The 23,972-nt window shown below is 44.9% G+C and overlaps 1 protein-coding gene across 1 annotated transcript in view; it reads right to left on the reverse strand.

Moving 5' to 3' along the window:
• The window catches only part of oca2 (oculocutaneous albinism II), a gene marked incomplete at its 5' end in the record, with an annotated part of 177,527 nt that extends 162,193 nt beyond the window's left edge, over positions 1-15,334 (reverse strand). Inside the window, 2 exons of the mRNA XM_084308397.1 lie at positions 492-590; positions 15,096-15,334. Coding sequence (XP_084164523.1) covers positions 492-590; positions 15,096-15,334 — 338 coding nt within the window. The remainder of the gene's footprint in view (positions 1-491; positions 591-15,095) is intronic.
• Between the last annotated feature and the right edge of the window lie 8,638 nt (positions 15,335-23,972).

The raw sequence follows: 23,972 nt of genomic DNA on the forward strand, positions 1-23,972 counted from the left end.
AATCATCACAGAAGCAAGACATCTCCAAGCAATTGGAGGTTGATTTACAAGCACATCTGTGTCTTGGATGATCTTGATGTTGGGAGAAAACCACTTAACATATCTAGGAAAAAAGGGGGAACACCAACCATACAATCGGAATTTCATCACAAGTTGTGCACAATTGCAAATTTACCTATCTCAAGCCCTGTCCTCTTTTCTTGATCCTCCAATCACAACTGCCGCTTCCCAAGCAGGGGTTTGAGATAGGGCAATTGATTCTTTGTGAATGGGGTAGTCAAGTAATGTTCTGAGTTGTATCATCTTATCAAATAATGTAATTTCATATTATATGACATTACATGACTGCGATAAATATAACATAGATACAGTACCATAGTGGAATTTATTGTGTTTATGCTATTGCTTCATTGGACAATATCTGATTACATCTCAACTTTTTATTTTATTTTAAACTAGGATAGTACCTGACTGTGTGTTGAATGACCTACCTGTCGTCCTGGGAGAATTTTAACAGAGGCGACCTCTCACTCTCACGGTTGGTTTGGTTTGGCCTCCCTTTGAGAATACTAAGCACATTGAAGTTGTGTCTGGAAAAAAAAGCAATCCAATTTAGCACAATGAGGGGTTGCCTCAAAGAACAAAAGAAACAGAAATCAAGATACTCCTCAAGTCTTTGCCTGAGCCTCAGTAAGTATCTCAGTTGCCCTGTGCAGTGTGCGCACAGCTGTCAGTCATAGAACAGGAATATGTCAAGTGACTCAACATGACTCGAAGTCTCTCCCCTTCCACTGGACCCTATTTCAGGAAAAAATATAAACGGTAGTTACCAGCGAGAGACAAATGTTTTTTTGAATTGTGCAATGAATTACACATAATGATGTTTGTCAATTTAAATGTGTAATTGTGAGCTAGCTAACGTTACGGTAAAGCATCAGGAGCTATTGATAATGTTAGCTAACGGGCAGCCTTGGTGGCTTGGTGGCGAGCTGCGGGGAACATAGAGCCTTGTTCGGGAGTGTTCGGGAACGTGCGGGACCGGGGAACATAGAACCTTTATTTCGGGAGCGGGGAACATAGGACCCTTTCTTTTTTTTAAAGCGGGGAACATAGAACCCGGGGAACATATGACCCCTGCGATTCGATCAACTTTCTTGACTTTTCTTGATTCAAAATTACCATTTAAATAGGCAAACGTTATATGTGTAATTCATAGCATAAAATCACATGGTGGTTAGCAGAAGGGGGATGTCTTCAACTCTCAATAGCCAATATGGGGGTCAGGGAGCTTGGTGAGCAACTGCAACTGGATCTCATCTCAGACTCACATGCATGCACGCATACAAATACACACACGCGCGCATGCACACACACGCGCGCATGCACACACACACACGCGCATGCACACACACACGCACACCAGATACAGACAGAGATGTATACAGTACACGTTGTAGATGTTTTGACGAGGTAAGCCTTCAAAAGTATTAGCGTTACCAAAGTCTACAAGGGCAATTATCCCACACTTGAGAGCATAGGCTACACGTATGTCCCTTCAAGCATACTGATTGTTGTAATCCTTAAAACAGAATCATACAGTATCTGGGCATTTTCACCCCATAGTAGTCCGTTTTGGTTTTGGGTCAGGTATCAGTACATGTCCAGTACATTCCAATCGCCATTTAATGGCCCATTTCACTGTGAGTAGGCCTATATTGACTCTTCAAAGATTTTCAAAATGGACTTTCATCTGAAGGGTTCAATTACTTAATGTGTGTTAAATTAACAAAAATATATAACAATAATGATCAATGATAATAATAATAATAATAATAATAATAATAATAATAATAATAATAATAATAATAATAATAATAATAATAATAATAATAATAATAATAATAATAATAATAATAATAAATAAATACAACTCCATTTCATATAGGTGTCATCTCAGCTATTATTTTGAATAGAGAAAATATCTCCTCGGAAATTCTTATGTAATGGAGGAGTCACTAAACCTTTAAGAGGGATGGTAAAATGGAAATATTTGGCCAATTAAAAGTCCCTCTCAGCTAATCTCATAATCTTGAGGGGCTTTTACCCTCTGGCTGTCAAAGGCAATGGAAGCTTAAAACACAGCAAGTGCACTTCCTCAATGGACCAAAGTTGTTTTGTTTTTTTTCCAAGAGGATTTACAAGTGTCTGTATCCCTGTAACTCTCTAGGAAATTACACAGTTCTATTACTTTATGTTTCTTTCCGCTTTTAATCAGCCTGCCGCCGAGGAGAACTGTCTTGGCAATAATAGGCTATAATATAAGACATTGCACATTGTCTGGTTGTTATCTGGCGTAACTAAACTGCCGGGGCAACCCTATGTATATCATGCCCCCATGCTTGAAATACACACGCTGGTCCACTGCATGACACTGTCAGTGTCACGATAAACGGTTACGGTGCATGAAAAGGACCAGCAGGGAGTGTTAACTGTTAAAGTTATGTGATGTGTACGATTGCATGTAACTGTCTAACTGTTTCCACAAGAGGGTGCTATAGGCGGAGCTATTAATGCTGGCGCCAGGTAAGAGGTATAAAAGGATGTCAACTCCCCCTCTTTCTCTTCCCATCTACCTCTCACTGAGAGAAGGTCTCATGTACTGTTGGGTGCAATGTGATAATAAACCACACAGATGAATGGCTAAGTGAGAAGACCTTGTCATCATGACCAACTTATTGTCGCCCCATAAGTGACTCTGTCAACAGGTTATGGGCCCAGATCACGCAGGGGCGAAATAATAAGGGTAGCAAGTTTAGCTGAAGTATAGGCTAGGTTAGCACCGGGAGCACCGCGTGGCTAAAGGCTAAGCCAACAGGAGCTAAAGCTACGCCTACCATCAAAAAGAGGATGGCGACCAAAGGAAAGAACAAATGGCCCTCGTTCAACGGAAGAGCAGAGGACTATGAGCTCTGGGAAGAGCACATGTTGTGCTGCATGCACGGTGTGGGACTGAATACAACGATCTTGACGGCCCCCACGGGAGAAGTAACGGCGGCCGCGCGAGCCCTGGACAACAAGCGTAATGCCGACGCATAATGTGAGTTAGCACCACTGCTAGACGACACAAGCTTGAGTTGGGGCTGATATTCCGCGACACTAAGGACAAAGGCAGAGAAAGCCTGAAAGTGTTGAGAGAACATTATATCGGACAGGGAAGACCCCGAATCGTATCCCTCTACATAACACTAACAGCGCTGAAGAAGGGGTACACCGAGACTGTGACCGAATACGTCATCAGAGCTGAGCAGATCATTACGGCGTTTAAGAGTGCAGGAGAAGCACCAAGCGATGGACTAATGATGGCGATGGTTATGAGAGGACTACCGGAGCTGTACAAACCGTTCACACTACTGGTAACACACGGTTCAGCGGACATGTCGCTGGGAGAGTTCAAGGCCAAGTTGCGAAATTCTTAGGCCTCAGAAGATACCCACCCAGCCGTGTGCTGAAGGCCCGGGCGACGCCGAGAGAGAAGACCAGGCCCACGACGGAGCTGGCATGTTGGCGATGTGGAGAAAAAGGGCATCGGAAAGATAACTGCACAAAGACTGTGTGGTGTAGCTTCTGCAAATCCACGGGGCACACAGACAAAGTGTGCAGAAAGAAACGCGACCAGAGTGCATGGTACGCCATGGACAAGATGGTGGCTGTGGACAAGATGACGACGACGGTGGACGTGAGATGAGTCGAGACGACGCCCGGAGAGTAGCGGGACAAGAGGACTTCATCTTCGGGGCGCAGACAGCGTACGTCACCCAGCCAACGCAGCTGCAGCAGGCCCAAAGGAAGGGACTGATCGTGGACACAGGTGCGTCGTCCCACGTCATCAACGACAGGAATCGATTCAAGAACTTTGACAACACCTTAGACCCGGAGAGACACAGCATGGAGCTGGCAGACGGGAAGCGTACCTACGGGTTGGCGCAAGGGAGAGGAGACGCACAGGTATGCCTCATAGACAGTGAGGGGCGCCGGTGTACAGTGACGTTAAAGAACGCTCTCTACATACCCTCGTTCCCACAAGAACTATTCTCTGTCAAATCTGCTACTGCGAACGGTGCCAAAGTGTTCTTCAATGAAGGTAAAGATGTTCTTGTAGAGCCTGACGGTACGCGATTTAACATAGAGGTGTACAAGAGAATGTATTATCTACAAACAGAGTGTAATGACAACGACAAGTGTAATAATAATGATATGTTTGTGGGGCGGCGTGGCTCAGGGGTAGAGCGGGTCGTCCAATGATCGAAGGGTTGGTGGTTCGAATCCCACTCAAGTCCATCCCACTGCCGTTGTGTCCTTGGGCAAGACACTTAACCTACTTGCCTCGTATGAATGTGTATGCATGTGAATGAATGTTGGTGGTGGTCGGAGGGGCCATAGGCGATGATTATTCGCCACGCTTCCGTGAGTCTGCCTTAGGGCAGCTCTGGCTGCAATTGTAGCTTACCACCACCGGTATGACTGTGTATGAACGAATAATGGACTCTGTAAGCGATCTGGGGTCACTGGGGTGTCATGAAGAGCGCTATATAAATCCAATCCATTATTATTATTATTATTATATGTATAATGTGACACGATATTCAGACATGGCATGAGATCATGGGTCATTGTAATTACGAGAATTTACTGAAACTGCAAGCAGTGACAGAAGGCATGCACATTGAAGGTGAAACGCGTAGACCTGACAAAGAATGTGTAGTGTGCCTAAAGGGGAAGTTCACTCAATTGAGAAACAGAAATCCCACAGAAAAAGTAAAGGTACCACTTGCGCTAGTTAACACAGATCTAGCCGGTCCAGTAAGCAACAAGTAAATAGGAGGCTTTAGATATGTACAGTCTTTTACAGATGTGTGTACAGGGGCAGTGTTTGTTTACTTCCTCAAAGCAAAGAGTGACACACTCCAGGCCATGGAGAAATTCCTGGCAGACGTAGCCCCTTATGGCAACATAAGATGCTTGAGGTCCGACAACGGAACCGAGTTCACAAATAGAGAGTTCCATTCACTGTTGAGAAGGAACAAGATAAGACACGAGACGTCATGTCCGTACTCCCCACACCAGAACGGAGTGGCAGAGAGGGAAGGACGTACTCTTTTCGAAATGGCTAGGTGTAAGCTTATAGCTGGTAACTTACCTAAGAGTCTATGGCATTATGCAGTACAAGAAGCCGCTTACACCAGAAACAGGTGTTTTAATAAGCACACGGGCACCACCCCGTATACAGCACTGACAGGAAAGAAATGTAATCTAGCTAGAATGCACACATTTGGATCAGTGTGTTATGCTTACCAGCAGGACAGAGGGAAGCTCGAGTCCAGATGTGAAAAAGGACTCTTTGTAGGGCACGACAAAGGAAGCCCCGCTTTCCTAGTCTATTATCCCGGTAAAGGGAAAGTGCAAAAACACAGGCTAGTCAAATTTGTCACAAAGACAACATGTGAGAACGAGTCACAGACAGAGGAGCCAGAGCTGGACTCCAGAGTAAGGTGTGAAGAAACAGAGACACCTCAGCCTAGTGTACTTAGCACAGTCGTGCAGACAGACAGTCAGCAACCCCCAGAGGACGATGACGAGTAGCACCTGAGGGTGACGTCACGTGCCCCATTCAGTGGGAGGTATCCCTCACGGGAACACAAACCCCCAAAGTATTTGAAAGACTATGCCCGGAGAGGAAGTGACGAGGATGACAGTACACTTACCAGCATTGATTACTGCTACAGAGTAGTGAGTGGAGTACCTCAGACCTTTAAAGAGGCCATAGTGTCCCCTGAATCAAGTAAATGGGAGAGAGCAATGGATGAGGAGATGAGGTCCCTAGAGGACAACCACACCTTTACTCTAACCAAGTTACCAGAGGGCAGACAGACAGTGGGAGGAAAATGGGTGTACTCAATCAAGGAGGGTATTGAAGGCCACGACAAGTACAAATCCAGGTTTGTAGCTAAAGGTTACAGTAAGAGGGAGGGGATAGACTACGGTGAGACCTTCTCCCCCACAGTTAATCTGACCAGTGTAAGGGTAGTGATGCAGAAAGCGGCTGAGGACAGTTTGATTTTACACCAGATGGATGTGAAGACAGCCTACCTGCACGCACCCATAGATAGGGAGATATACATGGAACAACCTGAAGGTTACAAGAAGAAAGGAGAGAAGCTAGTGTGTAAGCTAGAAAAATCCATTTACGGCCTGAAACAATCTGGGCGAAATTGGAACGAGATGCTTCATACATGTCTAATTGAAGATCACTTCCTACAGAACCCAGTAGACCCCTGTGTTTACTCAAGGGAGTCAAAATAGTCAGGAAAAGTGATAATTGTCATTTGGGTGGATGATTTAATCATTGCAGCGGACAACACTAGAAACCTAGAGCAGGTGAAAAGTATCATGCTCTCCACCAGATTCAAAATGAAAGACCTAGGCAGGTTAAAAAAATTTCTAGGCATGGACTTCGAACAGTCTGCCAGTTGTGTAAAAATATCCCAGAAGAGATATGTGGAGAAGATCCTGAAACATTTTGACATGCAAGAATGTAGGACAAGGGAAACACCATGTGATCAAAAACTAGACTACCAAGAGGATGCTCAGAAACTGACAGATGTAAAAATGTACAGAGAAGCTGTAGGTAGCCTCATTTATTGCATTTATTTATAACATGTACTCGCCCTGACCTATGTTTTGTAGTGAGTAAATTGTCATTTTGCTGACCCCACAGAGGAGCACTGGATTACAGCAAAACATGTTTTTCGTTATCTCAAAGGTACAGCAGATAAACAGCTTTGTTTCAGAAAGAGCAGCGAGGGCTTAAAGCCTACAGTAATGCAGATTGGGCGGCAGACACCACAGACAGAAGAAGTACCACAGGGTATTGTGTGAGTTTGAACACAAACAGCTCACTGGTTTCGTGGAAAACAAAGAAGCAGCCCACAGTGGAGGAATGTATTTATCTAGAACAACTGCTCGAAGGAATGGATACCTATGTATATAAGAAAACTGTTGTTTATGAAGACAACCAGGGAACCATTGCAATTGCGAGAAACCCTGTGTGCCGACAGAGGTGTAAACATGTGGATATAAAATATAATTTCATCAGATCTGTCATCAGAGAAGAAAGAATGACACTTGTTTATTGTCCGACAGACGACATGGTAGCAGACGCTATGACGAAGCCTGTTTCCAAACTGAAATTGAGAAGATCATGTTTGGTGTGTAAATAGAATAGAATAGACTTTTAATTGTCATTGCACAGTATACAATGAAATTTCAGGGGAGCTTCCACAGACCGTAGTACAATATATACATACATAAACACATAACACATAACACTGTACATAACAGAATATTTTAAATAATAAAGTGCATGATGGGTGGTAATCAGTGATTATCAAGTCCAGGTAAGTGCATGGTGCACGTGAGGGGACAGTCAATGAGCGCTTAACAGTCTGACTGCTTGGGGGAAAAAGCTGTTCTTAAATCTTGAACTCTTGGCATGTATGGACCGGTATCTCCTCCCTGAGGGAAGGAGCTGAAAGAGGTGATGTGCTGGGTGAGACTGGTCCTTGATGATACATTTGGAGCGGTGGATGCAGCGGGAGGTGAAGACGGAGGTGATGTTTGGTAGAGGAGTCCCGACGATCCTGCCTGCCGCCTTCACCACCCTCTGTAGAGCCTCCTGTTCTGCCTTTGTGCAGCTGGAGAACCACACAGACACACCGTAGGTCAGCACACTCTCATGAATGAATGAATGAATGAATGAATGAATGAATGAATGAATGAATGAAAACTTTATTTAACAGATTGCAGAATGGGTACAATACAGTACGGCTCAATACATACAATTGTTAAGGGGATGCAGACCTGAGAAAGACGTTTGTCTTGTTTCCATCAGGGTCCCCCATTTTCAATTCATATAGACATTTATGACATACACAACATACATGACATTTATGGCATAGGGACATATAGGTATTTAGTACTGATACATTTGTGACATAGGCGGTATTCAAATATACAGTACTGTTACCCCTAGATCCTGACAGAGTATATACATATGATGGGGAGGGGACTGTACATTAGGAGGGGGTGGGTGGGTGGGAGGGAAATATACATACGGCGGGGAGGGAATATATACATGCGGTGGGGAGGAGACTGTCTATTAGGAGGTGGTGGGGGTTTTGGGCATTTACGGTGGCCAGTTTCGAATTGCAGCCTCCCGTAGGTGCTCTTTAAGGGCGGTTTTGAATGTGGGCAGGGATTCACATTCCTTTACAGCTTTGGGTAGGGCGTTCCACATTGTTGTGGCATAATTGCGAAACGTGTTTAGTCCCTTGTTTGAGCCGAATCTGGGTTTAACATGATTTGTTGAGCTTCCTCTGGTGTAGTGGTTGTGGTATTCACTGACCTTTGGGAAGTATTTTGACATGTACATGGGCACCCCGGTCGTATAGTGTATCTTGTAGACCAGGCCCATTGCAAGTTGCTGTACTCTGTCGTCCACTCTAAGCCATCCTAGGTTGGCAAAGTGGGCAGGGGTGAGGTGGGTTCTGGGGTTCAGGTCAAGTAGTAGTCTGACCAGTTTGTTTTGTGATGTTTGTAATTTTGTTTTAAGCGCCTTTGAGGTGCTTTGGTACCATGAGGTGCACGCATAGTCATAGTACCCTTGAATGAGTGCTCCTGCCAGAGTCTTCAGGGTATTCTTGTTTACCAGAGAGGAGATCCGGTACAAGAATCTAGTTCGTTGGTTGACTTTTTTTATTACATTGGATGCCATTTTGTCACAGGAAAGATTTGCCTCTAGGATGGAACCCAGGTAGGTAATTTCGTCTTTCCTTGTGACAATATTGTCACCCACTGTAACTGAGAAGCCGTCGGTCTTGCTGAGTTTGTTATTTGAACCGAAGAGAATGGACTCTGTTTTGCCCATGTGTAATGATAGTTTGTTATCAGCGAGCCATATGCAGATTTTGCCTAGTTCCGTGCTGAGGGTTTTTTCAACCTGCAATTTGTTCTTGTCAGAGACCAGCAGGGCTGAGTCGTCCGCAAACAGGAACAAGTTGCAGTCACAGGCTGACGACATGTCATTTGCATAAATTAGGAAGAGTAGCGGTCCTAGTATGCTTCCTTGTGGAACACCACAGCTCAATGTGAGGGGGGGGGATAGAGTACCGTTTACCTCTACCATCTGTTCTCTCCCCTCCAGGTAGGATTGCATCCAGCTCACTGATAGGCTATCAAAACCAATTGCTTTTAGCTTGTCCATTAGAATGGAGTGATTGACAGTGTCGAAGGCCTTTTGTAGGTCCAGCATGACCATGCCGCAGTATTTGCCAGCGTCCACCTCTTGTTTGATGTGGTCGTTCAAATAGAGGAGGCATGTGTCAGTGGAGTGGGACGTTCTGAAGCCAGATTGGAATTCGTAGATTAGGTTTTTTTCCGCCAGGTACTTTTCGACCTGTTCGTAGACTATTTTCTCCATGACTTTCGAGATGGAGGTAAGAATAGAAACAGGGCGGTAGTTGCCTGGGTCTAATTTGCTGCCCTTTTTGTGTAGAGGGGTCACTCTCGCAATTTTGAAGTCCTTGGGGACGTGCCCCTGTCTTATAGAGAGGTTTATTATGTGTGTGATGACTGGGGTGATGGCGGCTGCTGCGTCTCTGAGGAATTTGGAGGGGATGTTGTCATGGCCAGTGGCCTTGTTAGGTTGGAGGGCGCTCAATTTTTTGAGTACCTCATCGGTTGTTACCATTTCAAGTTTGAAGTCGTCTTTGTGGACCCCTAGGTTTTTGTAGTATGCTACTATGTGTTCTACCCCATAATGCCCTGAGTGGGAGGGTAGTTTGTTTACCAGTGTTGTGGCTATGTTTGTGAAGAAGATGTTTAAGTAATTGGCTACATCCAGCTTGTCTGTGATGAGCGTGTTGTCCGTCTTTATGTTTATGTTTGAGAATCTGGTTTTAAGTTTTTTACTGCAGCCTAGTTGATTATTGAGTAATTTCCAAAGTTCGCGGGGTTTGTTTTTGTTTTCCTCAGTTTTGTCGTTGATGAAATTTCTTTTTGCGGTTCTGATCATGGTGTTTACGTCATTTCTTAGTCTGTTTCTTTGGATTTTTAGTTCAACCACGTGGGCTTGGAGTTCACTGTTTGAGCTTTTGGAAAGCTTTGTCTGACTTTTATGAAGTTCAGAGCATTTTTTGTCTCTGGTTTTCATAGCGGCCAGTATTTCAGTGTGCATCCATGCCTCAGCGCGATTTTTAACCCTGGTGGTTCTTATCGGTGCCATGTTGTTGAGTATTGCTGTGAATTTGGTTTTGAATCCAAGCCATGTTTCTTCAACCTGTGTACCACTGAGCTCATCTGACCAGTCCAAGCTCCCCAGTTCTAGGTTAAAGGCCTCTCTAGAGTAAGTTTTGAGGTCTCTAGATGTGACTGTTTTGTGACAGCCGGCCTTCTGTTTTAGCTTTTTGCGGGTACAGAAAATCATATAATGATCACTTAACCCGCATGCTATCACCCCTTTACTGGAGATCATGGACTTGTCAGAGGTCAAAATGAGGTCAATGGTGGTTTGTGTCGAATCGCATACCCTTGTGGGTTGTGTGATTAGCTGGCTGAAACCGTGCAGGTCAGAAAATCTACTGAAGGCCTTGAAGACGGGTGCTGATTTACGCAGCATATCCGTGTTCCAGTCCCCAATAAGAATTTTTTCTACCCCCTCCACCCCAGCTAAACACCCATCAAGTGTGTCATAAAAGCCACTCTGTTCTGGTGGTCTATAGATTGTGCCTACTAGTACTGGTTTCGCCCTGTCTAATAAGATTTCAATCCAAACAGTTTCAATTTCATCATGGTTAAGGTCAGTACGGTTGATGTATTTGGTATCCTTGTGTATATACACACAGACGCCACCTCCATACTGGTTCCTATCCCTCCTGACTATTGAGTAGTTTTCAATTTCAATCTCTGGATCCTGTACAGATGAGTCTAATTTTGTTTCTGTGAAACACAATATGTTAGCCTTACCGTTTAAAAACAACTGTTTGATTTCAGCCAGTTTAGGTCTCAGGCTATTTGTATTTAGATGAAATATGTGAAGTCCATTTTTGCTTGTAATAAGATTGACGTCGTCACAGTTGAGGTAACTCTGTTCAATTGTGTCCTGTCCTGTGGTGGGGGGAGGGGGGGCGTTGTTGCTGTTTGTGCCGTGGGTGGGGAGGGGGGGAGGGGGTGATGCTTTGTCCTTTGCTGGAGTCTGTATTCCTTTGTGTGAAAGCCCGCGATGTGGGGGGGGGGGCTGGTTGATTACAGATATGTCTGATTGTACTCCATTGTGGGGGAGGGGGGGTGCCTTTTGTCCTGGCCTCGGCCCGGGTAGACTAGCTGGCATGGCGGCCTTGGCGGGGCCAGCCAAGCTAACCGTCGGGTCCTTGGTGGTCTCGATGTCCCGCGCCGCTCTCCCTTTAGCCACTCGCCGAGTCCGCTGGGGCTTCTGTGAGGGTATGTCGCCGCTTGCTGGTCGGCTGGTGCAACTGCTGGCTGAAGCGTCAATTGCGTGGATGCTGTTGATCTCCGGCACCGGTGTGAGGAGCGATGCCTCGCTGTTTTGTCCCCGCGACGTGCTGGGCGCCTCGGTTGTGAACCCCGGTTCCTTCCCTCTCGCTGTGGCCTCTCGTGGGTTCTTTTGCAGAGGTGACAGAGGAGGAATGTTGCCGTTGATCATGTCGTTAGCCGCAGTATGTGTGGGTAGCCGTTGATCTGTTGTGCTGGCTGCTGCTTCTTGGGTCAGCAGATTTGACTGTAGTCTCTGGTTCCGTGTCATTACGGGACCAGGGTTCTGATGAATGTCACCCGACATGAGCAGGTATAATAAAAACATTGATCTCTTATTACACTTGCCTGCCGGGGGTAATTTCTTTCGTTCCGGATTTGCAGTAAGTACTGTGTGGATGGTCGTGGCTCCGAAGGCTGGATGTTTCCTCTCCGAGCCCGTTAACAAATAGAAGTCGCAATGGGACTGCTGTTTTACGTTTTCGCTACCCTCCACTTCTGTCTGGAGTTGCTGCTTGAGTTGTGAATTCAGGTACAAATCCATAATCCACAGGAGGGAAAGTAGAAAATGCGCAAAGTACTTTTTTGTTGTTGCTCTGTTGCGTTGGTTACGGGAGCTACGTAAAATGCGACCGTCCATGTTGAAGCCGGATGTATGCAACCTCAACCGCACAATGATAAAAGTTGACAAGGAGATTTTGTGGCAGGCCAGCCTGCTTCAGCTCCCTTAGATAGTATAGGCGTTGCTGAGCTTTTCCGATCACTGAGGTGGTGTTGGTGCTCCAGGACAGGGTTTCACTCACACTGAGACCCAGGAACTTGAACTCACTGTTGTGTAGTATTGACTGCCATATTCTTTTTGATGCTCTGAACTGTATTATTTTCTTTGAAGATTGTTTTTGAAAAAGTTGTACAGTATACAAGACAGCCGTAAGTGGGAGTGTTAAAGTTATGTGATGTGTACGATTGCATGTAACTGTCTAACTGTTTCCACAAGAGGGCGCTATAGGCGGAGCTATTAATGCTGGCGCCAGGTAAGAGGTATAAAAGGAGATGTTAACTCCCCCTCTGTCTCTTCCCATCTACCTCTCACTGAGAGAAGGTCTCATGTACTGTTGGGTGCAATGTGATAATAAACCACGCCGATTAATGGCTAAGTGAGAAGACCTTGTCGTCATGACCAACTTATTGTCGCCCCATAAGTGACTCTGTCAACATTAACCCTAAAACAAAAACAAAAAATTAAGACAGTTGTTAACATACTGCATGGGATCAGTTTTGTGACTCTTGTCTTGATTTAGACCCTGAATCACTAGCTGTTAGTCCCGCCTACTTTTTAAATAATTTTGTGATTCAGGGTCTAGTCCTGCTGCCCTGATTGGTGCTTTCTCCGGTTGGACCGTTAACCGAGCCAATCAACTTCCATTAGTCTACTTATACCTATCAAGTCTGTTGACCAGGATAATAATGCCTGAAACTGGCCAGACTGGAAGCACTTTCAGACTGAACAATGAAGTGAAACGAAATGCAATATCAGGCAGTATCAGGCAAAGGTGGTTCTATATTTTCACTCCCAATGTGTCATGATCCTGTGCTCTCTAGGATGTAGCCACTAGAGTCTTGGACAGAGGTCTAGGCTAGATTAGATATTAGATATTTACAGCATTAATCCTCTCCGACGCAGTTATACAACTATATAGAGATTTACCACAAGTCTCCAAATGTTGCCGCCACTCTCCTCATCGTGACTCCACTGCTCTCCCAAGATGCAACTGGGCAGCAGAAAGATTGGGTGGTTGCGGTCGGTAGAAAATGAGAATTGACCCAATGAGTGTATTGGCCTCACTACGGAAAGCAAACTGCATCTAAAATCTGAATTACACACGGGACTGTGCTTCCAGTTCAGAGACCATGTGATTGGGACGAACAGTGAGGCATATCTATACAAAATGTATTATATAACAGGGGGAATCGTTTCCGTTCAATAACTATAGTTCTGATTTCTTATCAATTCAACAAATGTTCACTATTAAGATAAAACATTGTGATATATCGTGAATGTCTGGTGCAAATCACAACATGTTTAAGTTATTACCAAGCCTATAGTAGGATACAGAGACGGAGAGATCACTTTGTGGGACTCACTTTCATCATGTTTGAGTGCGTAAAGTGAGAAATTCCAGAGTTTAATCCCAATAACGTCACAGCCACAGGCCAGAGATTAGCACCCCCTCCATCATGTACACACATTTAATTCCTGTTCTGTGTGAACACTGCTGCTCCGCCAGGAAACCCCTCTGTTTTTCACATCTGTTCATTCATCCAAAAGAAGAATTTCATATTTGACAGACATAGCGAGTGTAATGTGATTTTGCACGTGAAGCACTGGCATGCACACACTTTTCCAGGCAGAGGGTAGGGGGCACATTTCCTTAAAAGTACCAGAGTTGCATACTGCATAGGGGTTTAGCCTATGGGAAAGGTGTCCGTGGTCCATGTTTTTTGGGTTCAGCCTTTAGGAAAGGGGTCCATGGTTTTGGGGTTCAGTCTATGGGAAAGAGGTTCATGGTCCAGGGTTCAGCAGCCTATGGGAAAGGGGTTCATGGTCCAGGGTTCAGCAGCCTATGGGAAAGGGGTTCATGGTCCAGGGTTCAGCAGCCTATGGGAAAGGGGTTCATGGTCCAGGGTTCAGCAGTCTATGGGAAAGGGGTTCGTGGTCCAGGGTTCAGCAGTCTATGGGAAAGGGGTTCATGGTCCAGGGTTCAGCAGTCTATGGGAAAGGGGTTCGTGGTCCAGGGTTCAGCAGTCTATGGGAAAGGGGTTCATGGTCCAGGGTTCAGCAGTCTATGGGAAAGAGGTTCGTGGTCCAGGGTTCAGCAGACTGTGGCTAAGGGGTCTATGGTTCTTGGTCAGGGCATCAGGGTCTGTCAGGGCATCCTATGAGAGGACCTTGTAAAATAAAAATAATTCTGGTACAAGTGTCCCTCTAGCAGGACTTCTTTTTGAAAGTGTCTTTTTAGGACACCCCTTCAGCTGGGAAATAGATACTCAGCAATGTCTAGTGCAAAATGACATCAGCCTGATCTGGGCATTAGGGGACAAGAGACAAAAAGAGCAGGGGCACTCTGCCCGTCCTCCATCACCTGCGTCTCACAACTGTTTAGTCAGTAGAAAACAGCAAGAGTGCAAGTGATTACCAGGCTAAGGGAAAACGGAGAACGAGACTGCGTTCTAGAATATGATTCCCCAACTAATTATTCGTGCCAGTCTATTGTTTGGCATTTTCTCACATGCACACACACACACAATATACATACAATGCAGGCAGATACACAACTCCTTGGTGTTTTGTCTAGTGTGGCATGGTCTTTACCCATTATGTATCATGATGTTGTATGTATAATGAATTAATCATCTCCTTGACTTATTGTGCTTCCTGAGCGGCGAGTTATAGAGAGGAATACAAAGCAGGGAGCTTGTAGCTGACATACCCGTCTTCTTGGCGGACAGGGACGAAGCCCTCGGCGTGGATGACGCACTGACTCGATGGCAAAACAGCCGACTGTTGCTGCACCTTCTGGGACTCTCTCCTCTCCGTGAAGCCCTGCAGCAGACGCAGCTCCCCAAAGTTCCCAGCCACGGCCTCTGGCGTTCTCAGGCCGCCCCTGGCCTGGTGGACCTGGGCAGAGGCCTGGTTCAGCTCCATCAGCTCCTTGTTCTCCAGATACATGGTGAGACGCCCCTGAGGGAACATAGAATCATAATAGGATTTGTGCTCTAATGATGGTTTCCAGTTGACAGCCGAAAGGGATAACCCTTAAAAAATATATGTCGTGGTAGATTGATGGTCATTTTCAATTTTTTACCATGGCCATTGTATTAATAATTGACCGTGGTACTGCCATAGTAAAAGTCATGGAAAAGAGCCCTGCTTGGTATTGCACTTTGTTTAAATTTTTTGTTTTGGTTTGATGTGTGGGTTGAAGTTGCTGGCCACATATATATAACACATTATCTTATATTATATATATATATATATATATATATATATATATATATATATATATATATATATATATATATATATATATATATATATATATATATATATATATATATATATATATATATATATATATATATATATATATATATATATATATATATATATATATATATATATATATATATATATATATGTGTAACAGATGGTACCGTGAGGCGCAGTCACGATGGACTTCAGATGTTGTGAAGTGACTGTGGCGAGTAGCGGTACTATGGGTTAAACTCACTCTCACCCTTAAAAGACACATAGACACATTGCAAAGCAGTGAATTCACCTCTTGGTATAGTGGTCTGTGCTGTCGACCCGTGATGTCTGTACTGTCGACTCCCTCGGGGCATCGAAGTTTAAGGTGACGATATGACAACCGTTACATATATAACAGACTTTATGCAATGGGAGTGGGTTTCTTCATTGAGCACTAATTTAATTTTAATTTCTTTTTTTTTATTATTATCTTTAATGACCACCCAGCCAGGCTGGTGGAATTTGATTTCAGTGCAGCATGTTACAGCATTGTTCCAACATAGAACATATAACATCACTTATGTACATATTACGTACATACTACATGCAGTTAAATACATAAATACACAATTACAAGACCTCAATATCAAAGTTCAGAGTTTATGTCCATGTCCATAGCAACAGAGGTAGGGGGGGTTGCGGGGGGGGGGGGGGGGGGGGGGGGGGTGCTACACAGGGAGTTCAGTATCCGTATGGCAGTGGGGAAGAAGCTGTTTTTAAAGCGGGATGTTTTGGTGGTGAGGGATCTGTAGCGCCTCCCGGAGGGCAGCAGCTGGAAGATGTGGTGTGCTGGGTGAGTGGGGTCAGAGATAATGATTCGAGAGATGGGAGGGGGACCGGATTATTTTGGAGGATTTATTGATTATTCTTTGGAGTTTGTTTTTGGAGTGAGTGTCCAGACTGCTGTACCAAACTGTTATGGAGAAGGTGAGGATGCTTTGAATGATAGCCTGGTAGAAGCGGAGCAGGAGATGTTTTCTGACTCTGTATTTTTTGAGCTGGCGGAGGAAGAAGAGTCTTTGATTGGCTTTTTTGTGGATGTGGTCTGTGTTGGTTTTCCATTTGAGGTTATTGCTTATGTGGGTGCAGAGAAATTTGAAGGAGTCTGTGGTGATTATGGGTTTGCCGGAGATGGATATGGGGGTTTGGGGGTTTGGCTCATGGCGTCTGAAGTCGATGATGAGTTCTTGGGTTTTTGATGAGTTGAGGAGGAGGTTATTGTCTGTGCACCAGGTGATTGTGTGGTTGATTTGTGTACGGTATTCTGTTTCACTAATCCTTAATTATCATTAGGGCACACGCATCTTGTGTTTTATCATAAATTCAGATCTAGCCTAGCTAGTAACTGTTGTGAATAGAGCAGCTGACAACAAGGGAAATCATGTGACAGCCGCAGTCTGGAAAGACAGTTGACAGAAGGGGATAGACCCCATGGGTTAGCACCCCATTAAAGTGGTGGTGTAGACTGTAAACAGTTTCGCCGCACACAAAAAAAGCTACAACAAATACAGGAAAAATACCCCTAGAGTCTGCGAGAGCAGGGGCAGAAGATGACTTACAGGCAGGTTAGACAGTTACAGACCATGGAACGGACAGGACTTTGAGTTGGATCAGAACTAGAACCATAAGGTACAGCACTATGATGAGTAAGATGAATGCATCAATGAAGAGCAGGGGTGAAGTGGTAGAGGGAAAGAAGCTCCAGATCTGTCCTTGTGGAAGAAAGTAACAACAGTAAAAGGCCTCAGAATACATCAGGGAAGGAAGACGTGCTTGGTAGAGAGAGTGCAGGAAGAAGTGCTTGGTAGAGGGAGTGAAGGAAGAAGTGCTTGGTAGAGGGAGTGAAGGAAGAAGTGCTTGGTAGAGGGAGTGAAGGAAGAAGTGCTTGGTAGAGGGAGTGAAGGAAGAAGTGCTTGGTAGAGGGGGTGAAGGAAGAAGTGCTTGGTAGAGGGAGTGAAGGAAGAAGTGCTTGGTAGAGGGAGTGAAGGAAGAAGTGCTTGGTAGAGGGGGTGAAGGAAGAAGTGCTTGGTAGAGGGAGTGAAGGAAGAAGTGCTTGGTAGAGGGAGTGTGGGTTTGCCGCATTGATTAGTACTTCTTAAGAAGTCAGTCAAGTCAGTCGGTTAAAGTCCAGTGACAGATATCAGTAACCCTGTCACTGAGGAAGAGGGGGAAAGCACTGTAGGAGGGTGTAGATGGCACTGAGGCTAGCTTGCCAGTCAAAGTAAAGAGCTGTGGGCAAAAAAAAAGCTAGAGTTAGATGGCCTAGACTAGAGCAAATTAGAGGAAAGAATGGGAGACGGTTAACAGGGATTTGACAATGGTGTTAGATGGGCTTAAAGGAACAGTGGTAAATAAAATAGAGAAGACAGGAGACATTATTTATGAATATATTGCTTTTGTGAAATTAGTGAAGGAGAGGATAAGGTTAAAAAAAAAGCAGGGGATAAAGGTGTCAGTGGATGAGAGAGAGGGAATTAATGTTTTGCAGGAAGAAATTTGTTAGCAGTACTCAGGAAGGCAAAACAACTTAGGAGGAAGAGAAAGAAGAAGAAGAAGCGAGTCAGGACAGCATGATATAGGGATCCATATATGTTTGTTAAAGGAATGTTCAGCCAAGGAAAGGGAGAACAATTCAAAGCTTCAAAGCAAGAGATAGAGGAGTAACAAAAAAACAAAGAAAAATACTCAGAATAGAATAGAGAAATTGGCCTTCCTCAAGATATACCACCGTTAGGAGAGATAGAGTATACAATGGATATAAGGCCACCAAGGGGAAAGGAAGTGGAAGCTGTAGTAAGGCGTGCAAAGGCCTCTTCAGCCCCAGGGCTGGATTTATAAAAGTGTGCGTGATGTACTTAGATTCTTGTCGAGGTTATTGAGAGTAGTATGGGATAAACAGGTTATACCAAGAGCTTGGTGTAGAGCAGGGGAATCCTAGATACCACAGTGCAGAAAGCAGGAATCCCGGGGTTTGCAGGATGCATAGAACACACTAGTATTATGGCACCCGATTCAGTCAGACAAAATACAGAAAATAGATTTACATTTCTTACATACATTTACATTTAATTTCTTAGATCTGGCAAATGCATTTGGCTCTGTACCACATCTTATTTGAAGTGTGTTTGATTGCTTTAGAGTGCCAGGGGTTGTAAACTTGGTGAAAGCATACTTCCAAGATTTTAGAATGTGTTTTAGTACTACAGACTTTACAACAGCATGGCAGAGACTAGAGATAGGCATTATGGCAGGGTGTACTATTTTCCCACTAGCATTCACAATGGTGATGGAAGTCATTATTAGAGTCTCAAAGTGGATGGTAGGTGGGGAGAGACGGCAGGACGTACTGTGCCTCCAACCAATTAGGGCTTACATGGATGACAATAGTGACCAGGACAGTGCCTTGTACAAAAAGGTTACTAGAGAAATTAAATGAGAATCTCAAGAGGGCTAGGAATCTGAAAATTAAGATTCAAGATTCAAGATTCAAGAAATGTATTTATCACATATTACATACCAGGGCATACAGTGAAATGCCGGTGGCCATGCACGCTTTGATTGTGCAATAATACAATAGTAAATTAAATAAGTAGAAGATAATAAAATAGACGGCATTGTATTATTGCACAATCAAAGCGTGCATGGTCACCAGCATTTCACTGTATGCCCTGGTATGTAATATGTGATAAATACATTTCTTGAATCTTGAATCTTGAATCTTAATTTTCATCCTAGCCCTCTATTACTTACTTAAGCCTAGTAAGTCAAGAAGCATTTCATTGACCAGAGGGAAGGTAATAGAAAGAACGTTTTATGTAGATGAGGAGGAAATTCCATCAATAAGGGACAAGTCAGTGAAAGGTTTGGGTAGGTATTCCCTTGATTCCCTTGAGTTGATGTGGCCATTAGTCAGTATATGAAGTGCCAATATCAAAGGTAGAACGGCTTGAGAGATTGGTTAGTTTGTCTATTAGGAAATGGCTAGGAGTTCCTCTGTGTATTAGTAGTGTGGCATTGTATGGGAAAGGCATTCTCCAGCTACCAGTAACTACTAGTCTAACAGAGGAGTATAAGTGTGTGAAGGTGAGAACAGAGTTGTTGCTATCAGGGAGCAAAGATACAGACGTTAGTAAATTTAGTAAAGTTAGTAAAGTTAGTAGGTCTCTGTTTGATGGCATTACAGATTATTATAATAATTATTTTACCCAGGGACAGTACACATTAATCAACATCTTCAGTTTCCACATCAATGTAAATGTGCCAGAATACATATACGTCACTGACTTCCTGGGTGGCCTGGGCCCATGGGTAACAGAGAGCTCTACTGTATGACAGAGGAAGTTAATGTTTTCTCTTGTGTTTTAGTTAAATGTTCTCTGGCACTCTGTGTGGTCAGCAGTATCTCTGAACAATATTCAGACCTACAGAGTGTCGTTGATCGCTGGTGTCCAGGATCATACATAGGCATTTTTGGAGGCAGGGGCTTGACCAACAAGATTTTTATCAGAGGGGTATTTTTTATTTATTTTTGTATCTCTTGTCGCAATTTAAGTGGAGATTATGGAAATCTATATCCAAAAAATACACCAAGAAACATGTCTAACAATAATTCAATGTGTCTAACCCTAATTCCTTGTACTCTACTGTGCTCACTGCTGTGTTCAGGATAACGTTGTGTAAACTCACTCTCCACCTCCTAACATTGACACTTAATAGTGGGACATGATACTGGACTGCCACCAGGAGGAGCTGGTGCGACGTTGGGCAAGGGGTGACAACAGGTGAAGAAGGACTGGCTGAAGGTGGGGCTCCTGTAGCAGAACTACCTCTTCATCGTTTTTCCACAGAAGCAAGAGGTCGCATAGAGCTGGAGCTCTGGACATTAAGCATGCGGAATACAACCCCCGTCACGAGGCGGGTTAGTAATGTAGTATGCGATAGCTTAGCTTTCCAGTTAATGCTAAAGATACGTTTTGAACAAAGAAGGAGACGTTCTACTGTCGGAGAGTGCTGTGGATACTGCACACGTTGCGTTTTAGCTAAAGTATAGGCGAAAGGACAGGGGGTCACACCGACCCACAGCTTAGCTTCAAGTAAATAGGCCTAGGAGCACAGTTAGCTCGCGTGTCGCTCCACCTCTCCCAGCCCAGCAGCGGACCCCTCAACGGACGTCGCCGGACTGCACCCACCTCCAGCCTCCTCCTAGCCGAAGACCTCCAGCAGTCACCTGCCTAACGTCAACCTAGCCCGCCTCCGGCTATCACGGGTGACAATCACGGGACTGTTCGACGGCCATCTCACCACACGGACGTTCGGTGTGAGAGCAGGCCAGCCCTTGGTTAGTACACTCAAGCCAGGTACAGTTAGCGCTCCGAGCGCTGGAACTTTATCGGCAAACCTTTTCTTTGTCCAGAACGTGCCCTTTAAGGGCAAAGAGAATAAGTACTTTGAACCGACACTGGTAGCAGTGACTAGGGGCGCCCCGACATTTATTATTTTGGGGAATGCCGGCTATAGATAGGACTTTTGTTTCAAATGTGGGCCCACTGTCTTTTGGTTAAATGTGTTGTGTGATAACCGTGTGTTCCATTATAAAATCCCATTGAATAGCTCGCGGAGCTTGCCCGTACCCCTCTCTCTCTTTCCCCCCCTCTCTCCCCACCTACGGGTGCATAGAAAGGTAGCTTGACCCTTAAAGGGACTGGTTTCATTACTGTAGAGTGAGAGCACTAGGTGCCAAGTATCTCAACCCTTAAAGGGACGGGTTTCATTACTGTATAGTGACAGATCTAAATGCCATCCAAAGTGCCTTGTGTTGATTGCATGTTAAAAGAACAAGTAAAGAGAGGCGTACAAATGGGAGCACTGTGTGCGTGTCTGTTAATGTGTCTGTTGTTTTAACCCCTTCCTGTCCGGGTAATGCACATTATTGTTTAACCCTTTCCCACTCCCTGTTTATGCATCATTGGGACAGGTCTCTGCTCGTCAACAAGGAAGGGTACTGCTTTGGGGAATTACTGCGAGTCGCCCTGGAGGGCAAGAAGGACCAGCGCACCACCCCTAGGTTAGTAAATCCTAGGCCCCATCCACTCCCTCTGCTAAATCTCAACTCTAATACTCCTGCATTACAGTCGGGGACTCAGCCGGACCCAGATCTGCTGCGTTCCCACTACCTAGTGACAGTGTACATCCACTCCCATAAAGTAGGGATAATCCACCCTTCTACATATGGAATGGAAACACATTAAGTTCAAGTACCACCATCAGTTGACATCGGGGGGGGGGGGGTCAAAACCCTTTCAGCTGATGGTCATACTATTGCCATGCATGAGCTAAGTGTGCACGAGTTCAGTCAAGGTATGTAAAGCAGCATGTGATCCTCGCTGTCAAGTATGTCTGCTACAGCTGTTTAACACAGGCTGTACGAATCCAACGGGATTAATGTTCTCATGTGAGGCTATAAGGTAATTCACGTGTTCCCTTTTCAGCTCTTTGCTACAATGCACTCATGCAGGGAATTGGTCCTCATGATAGGGCTGGAGAAGAATGCCCTCAGAGGAACGTGAGGCTCGCGTGAGCCACTCGGCAATTATGGTCAGGAGGTGCTGGGCTTAAAGTAGTGAATTGGGCTGATGATGCACTGGGAAGTGATGCAATGTCAACGGGCCACAACCAATAGGCCCTTTTCACAGTGGCCATTTTGACACACCAATGCAGGGTAAACATAGGTGTAGTTAATCACATTAATTAGGGTTCCATCCCATTTAGGTGTGGCCCACCCAGGGCCCTGGTATTGTGCATGCTGTCTCACTGAAATGGTTCTTCCACACTTAAATGGAATGGAAGCCGAATTAATGTCATCAACTACACCTATGTTTACCCTGCATTGGCATGTCAAAATGGCCGCTGTGAAACGGGTGCTGTGTGTCATTTATAAACAGCTATCTCATTTCAAGATTGTATGTGTACTGAATAAAGCCTATTGCAGTTTACATTTAGCTAATACCTGTGGTGTTATGTAAATGTGTGTGCGTTATACGACAGTGTACAGGCCACCATACTCGGGGGTCAGGCAGAGACGACAGAAGCGAGGAGGAACACCTGTGTAATGTAGCTACGGATAAGCTAATAAAGTATACTAACAACCACAGCAGAGGACTCACGTATTTGTTACCGTGTGAAGTAACACGACAATACCTTGTAAAGCCAGTAGGGATTGGTTTAATGGGAGAGGTGGTTCTCCCATTAAAAGAAGACAACAACCCTTTAAGCTCGTGAATGATGTAGTAGTTATATGTGCTGAAGCTTTTGAGTTTTCAAAGAATTGACAGAGAACTGAGAGGAGCTGCTCTCTTTATCTTGTTGCAGATGTCTTACATGATCTCCATGTCCGATGCTTTTGATGTGCTCCATCAGAGGGAAGAATGATTTCCCTCATGATTAACTTGCCTCTGGTTGTGTGCGTTTTGGCAGCGAGTGACAAATAGTGTTCATAACTGTGTTTACTGTTTGCCCAGATTTGCACAGAAATACCCACATTTTTACAGTAGACGGATTAAGCCCATCCACAGCTCCTTTTGTAACAGGATTATGAAATGTATCATGCATGGAAGAGGTCACTGGTTGCAGTTGTGGTTTTTACTACAATGTACAAGAGGGTGGGGGCAGCTAGGTGGTGCAGTGGGCAAGGCGTTCACCACAAATGCAGGAGACGCTGGGTTCGAGCCCAGCTCTCCGCATTGCTATCAGCTTGGCTGGTCGTTCATACTAATACAATTGGCAGTATTAGGGGGTGGGAAGCTGATGGGTGGGGATCGGACGTTGTGGACAGCGACTCCTACAGGTCGGTTGGTGCGCCTGCGCAGCAGAATCAGGAAGTGACGGGGGCGGCGTGCCCTCCAAACGCAGACCGCCAACGCTGAGAGATCGCGCTGTGCAGGTGAAAAGATGCGACTGCTGCTTCCTCGAGTACCGGAGGGGACACGTGATGCAAGGCTTAGTCCACATTGCAGCCGGCTTGTGGGAGGCATGGTCTAACAGCGTTCGAGACAGGGGAGGGTAGAATTGGACGATACGAAATTGGGATGGGAGAAAAATAGAAAATGGGAGAAAAAGTAGATAAAAAAAAATATATTACAAGAGGGTTATATGTGTGTGACGCATAACGCCTGGGGGAGATTATGAGATCGGTTGCATCTGTGTGTGTGTGTGTGTGTGTGTGTGTGTGTGTGTGTGTGTGTGTGTGTGTGTGTGTGTGTGTGTGTGTGTGTGTGTGTGT

Source organism: Notolepis coatsorum, assembly GCF_963971535.1.
Source record: "Notolepis coatsorum genome assembly, chromosome: 2".
NCBI classification, from domain to species: Eukaryota; Metazoa; Chordata; class Actinopteri; order Aulopiformes; family Paralepididae; genus Notolepis; species Notolepis coatsorum.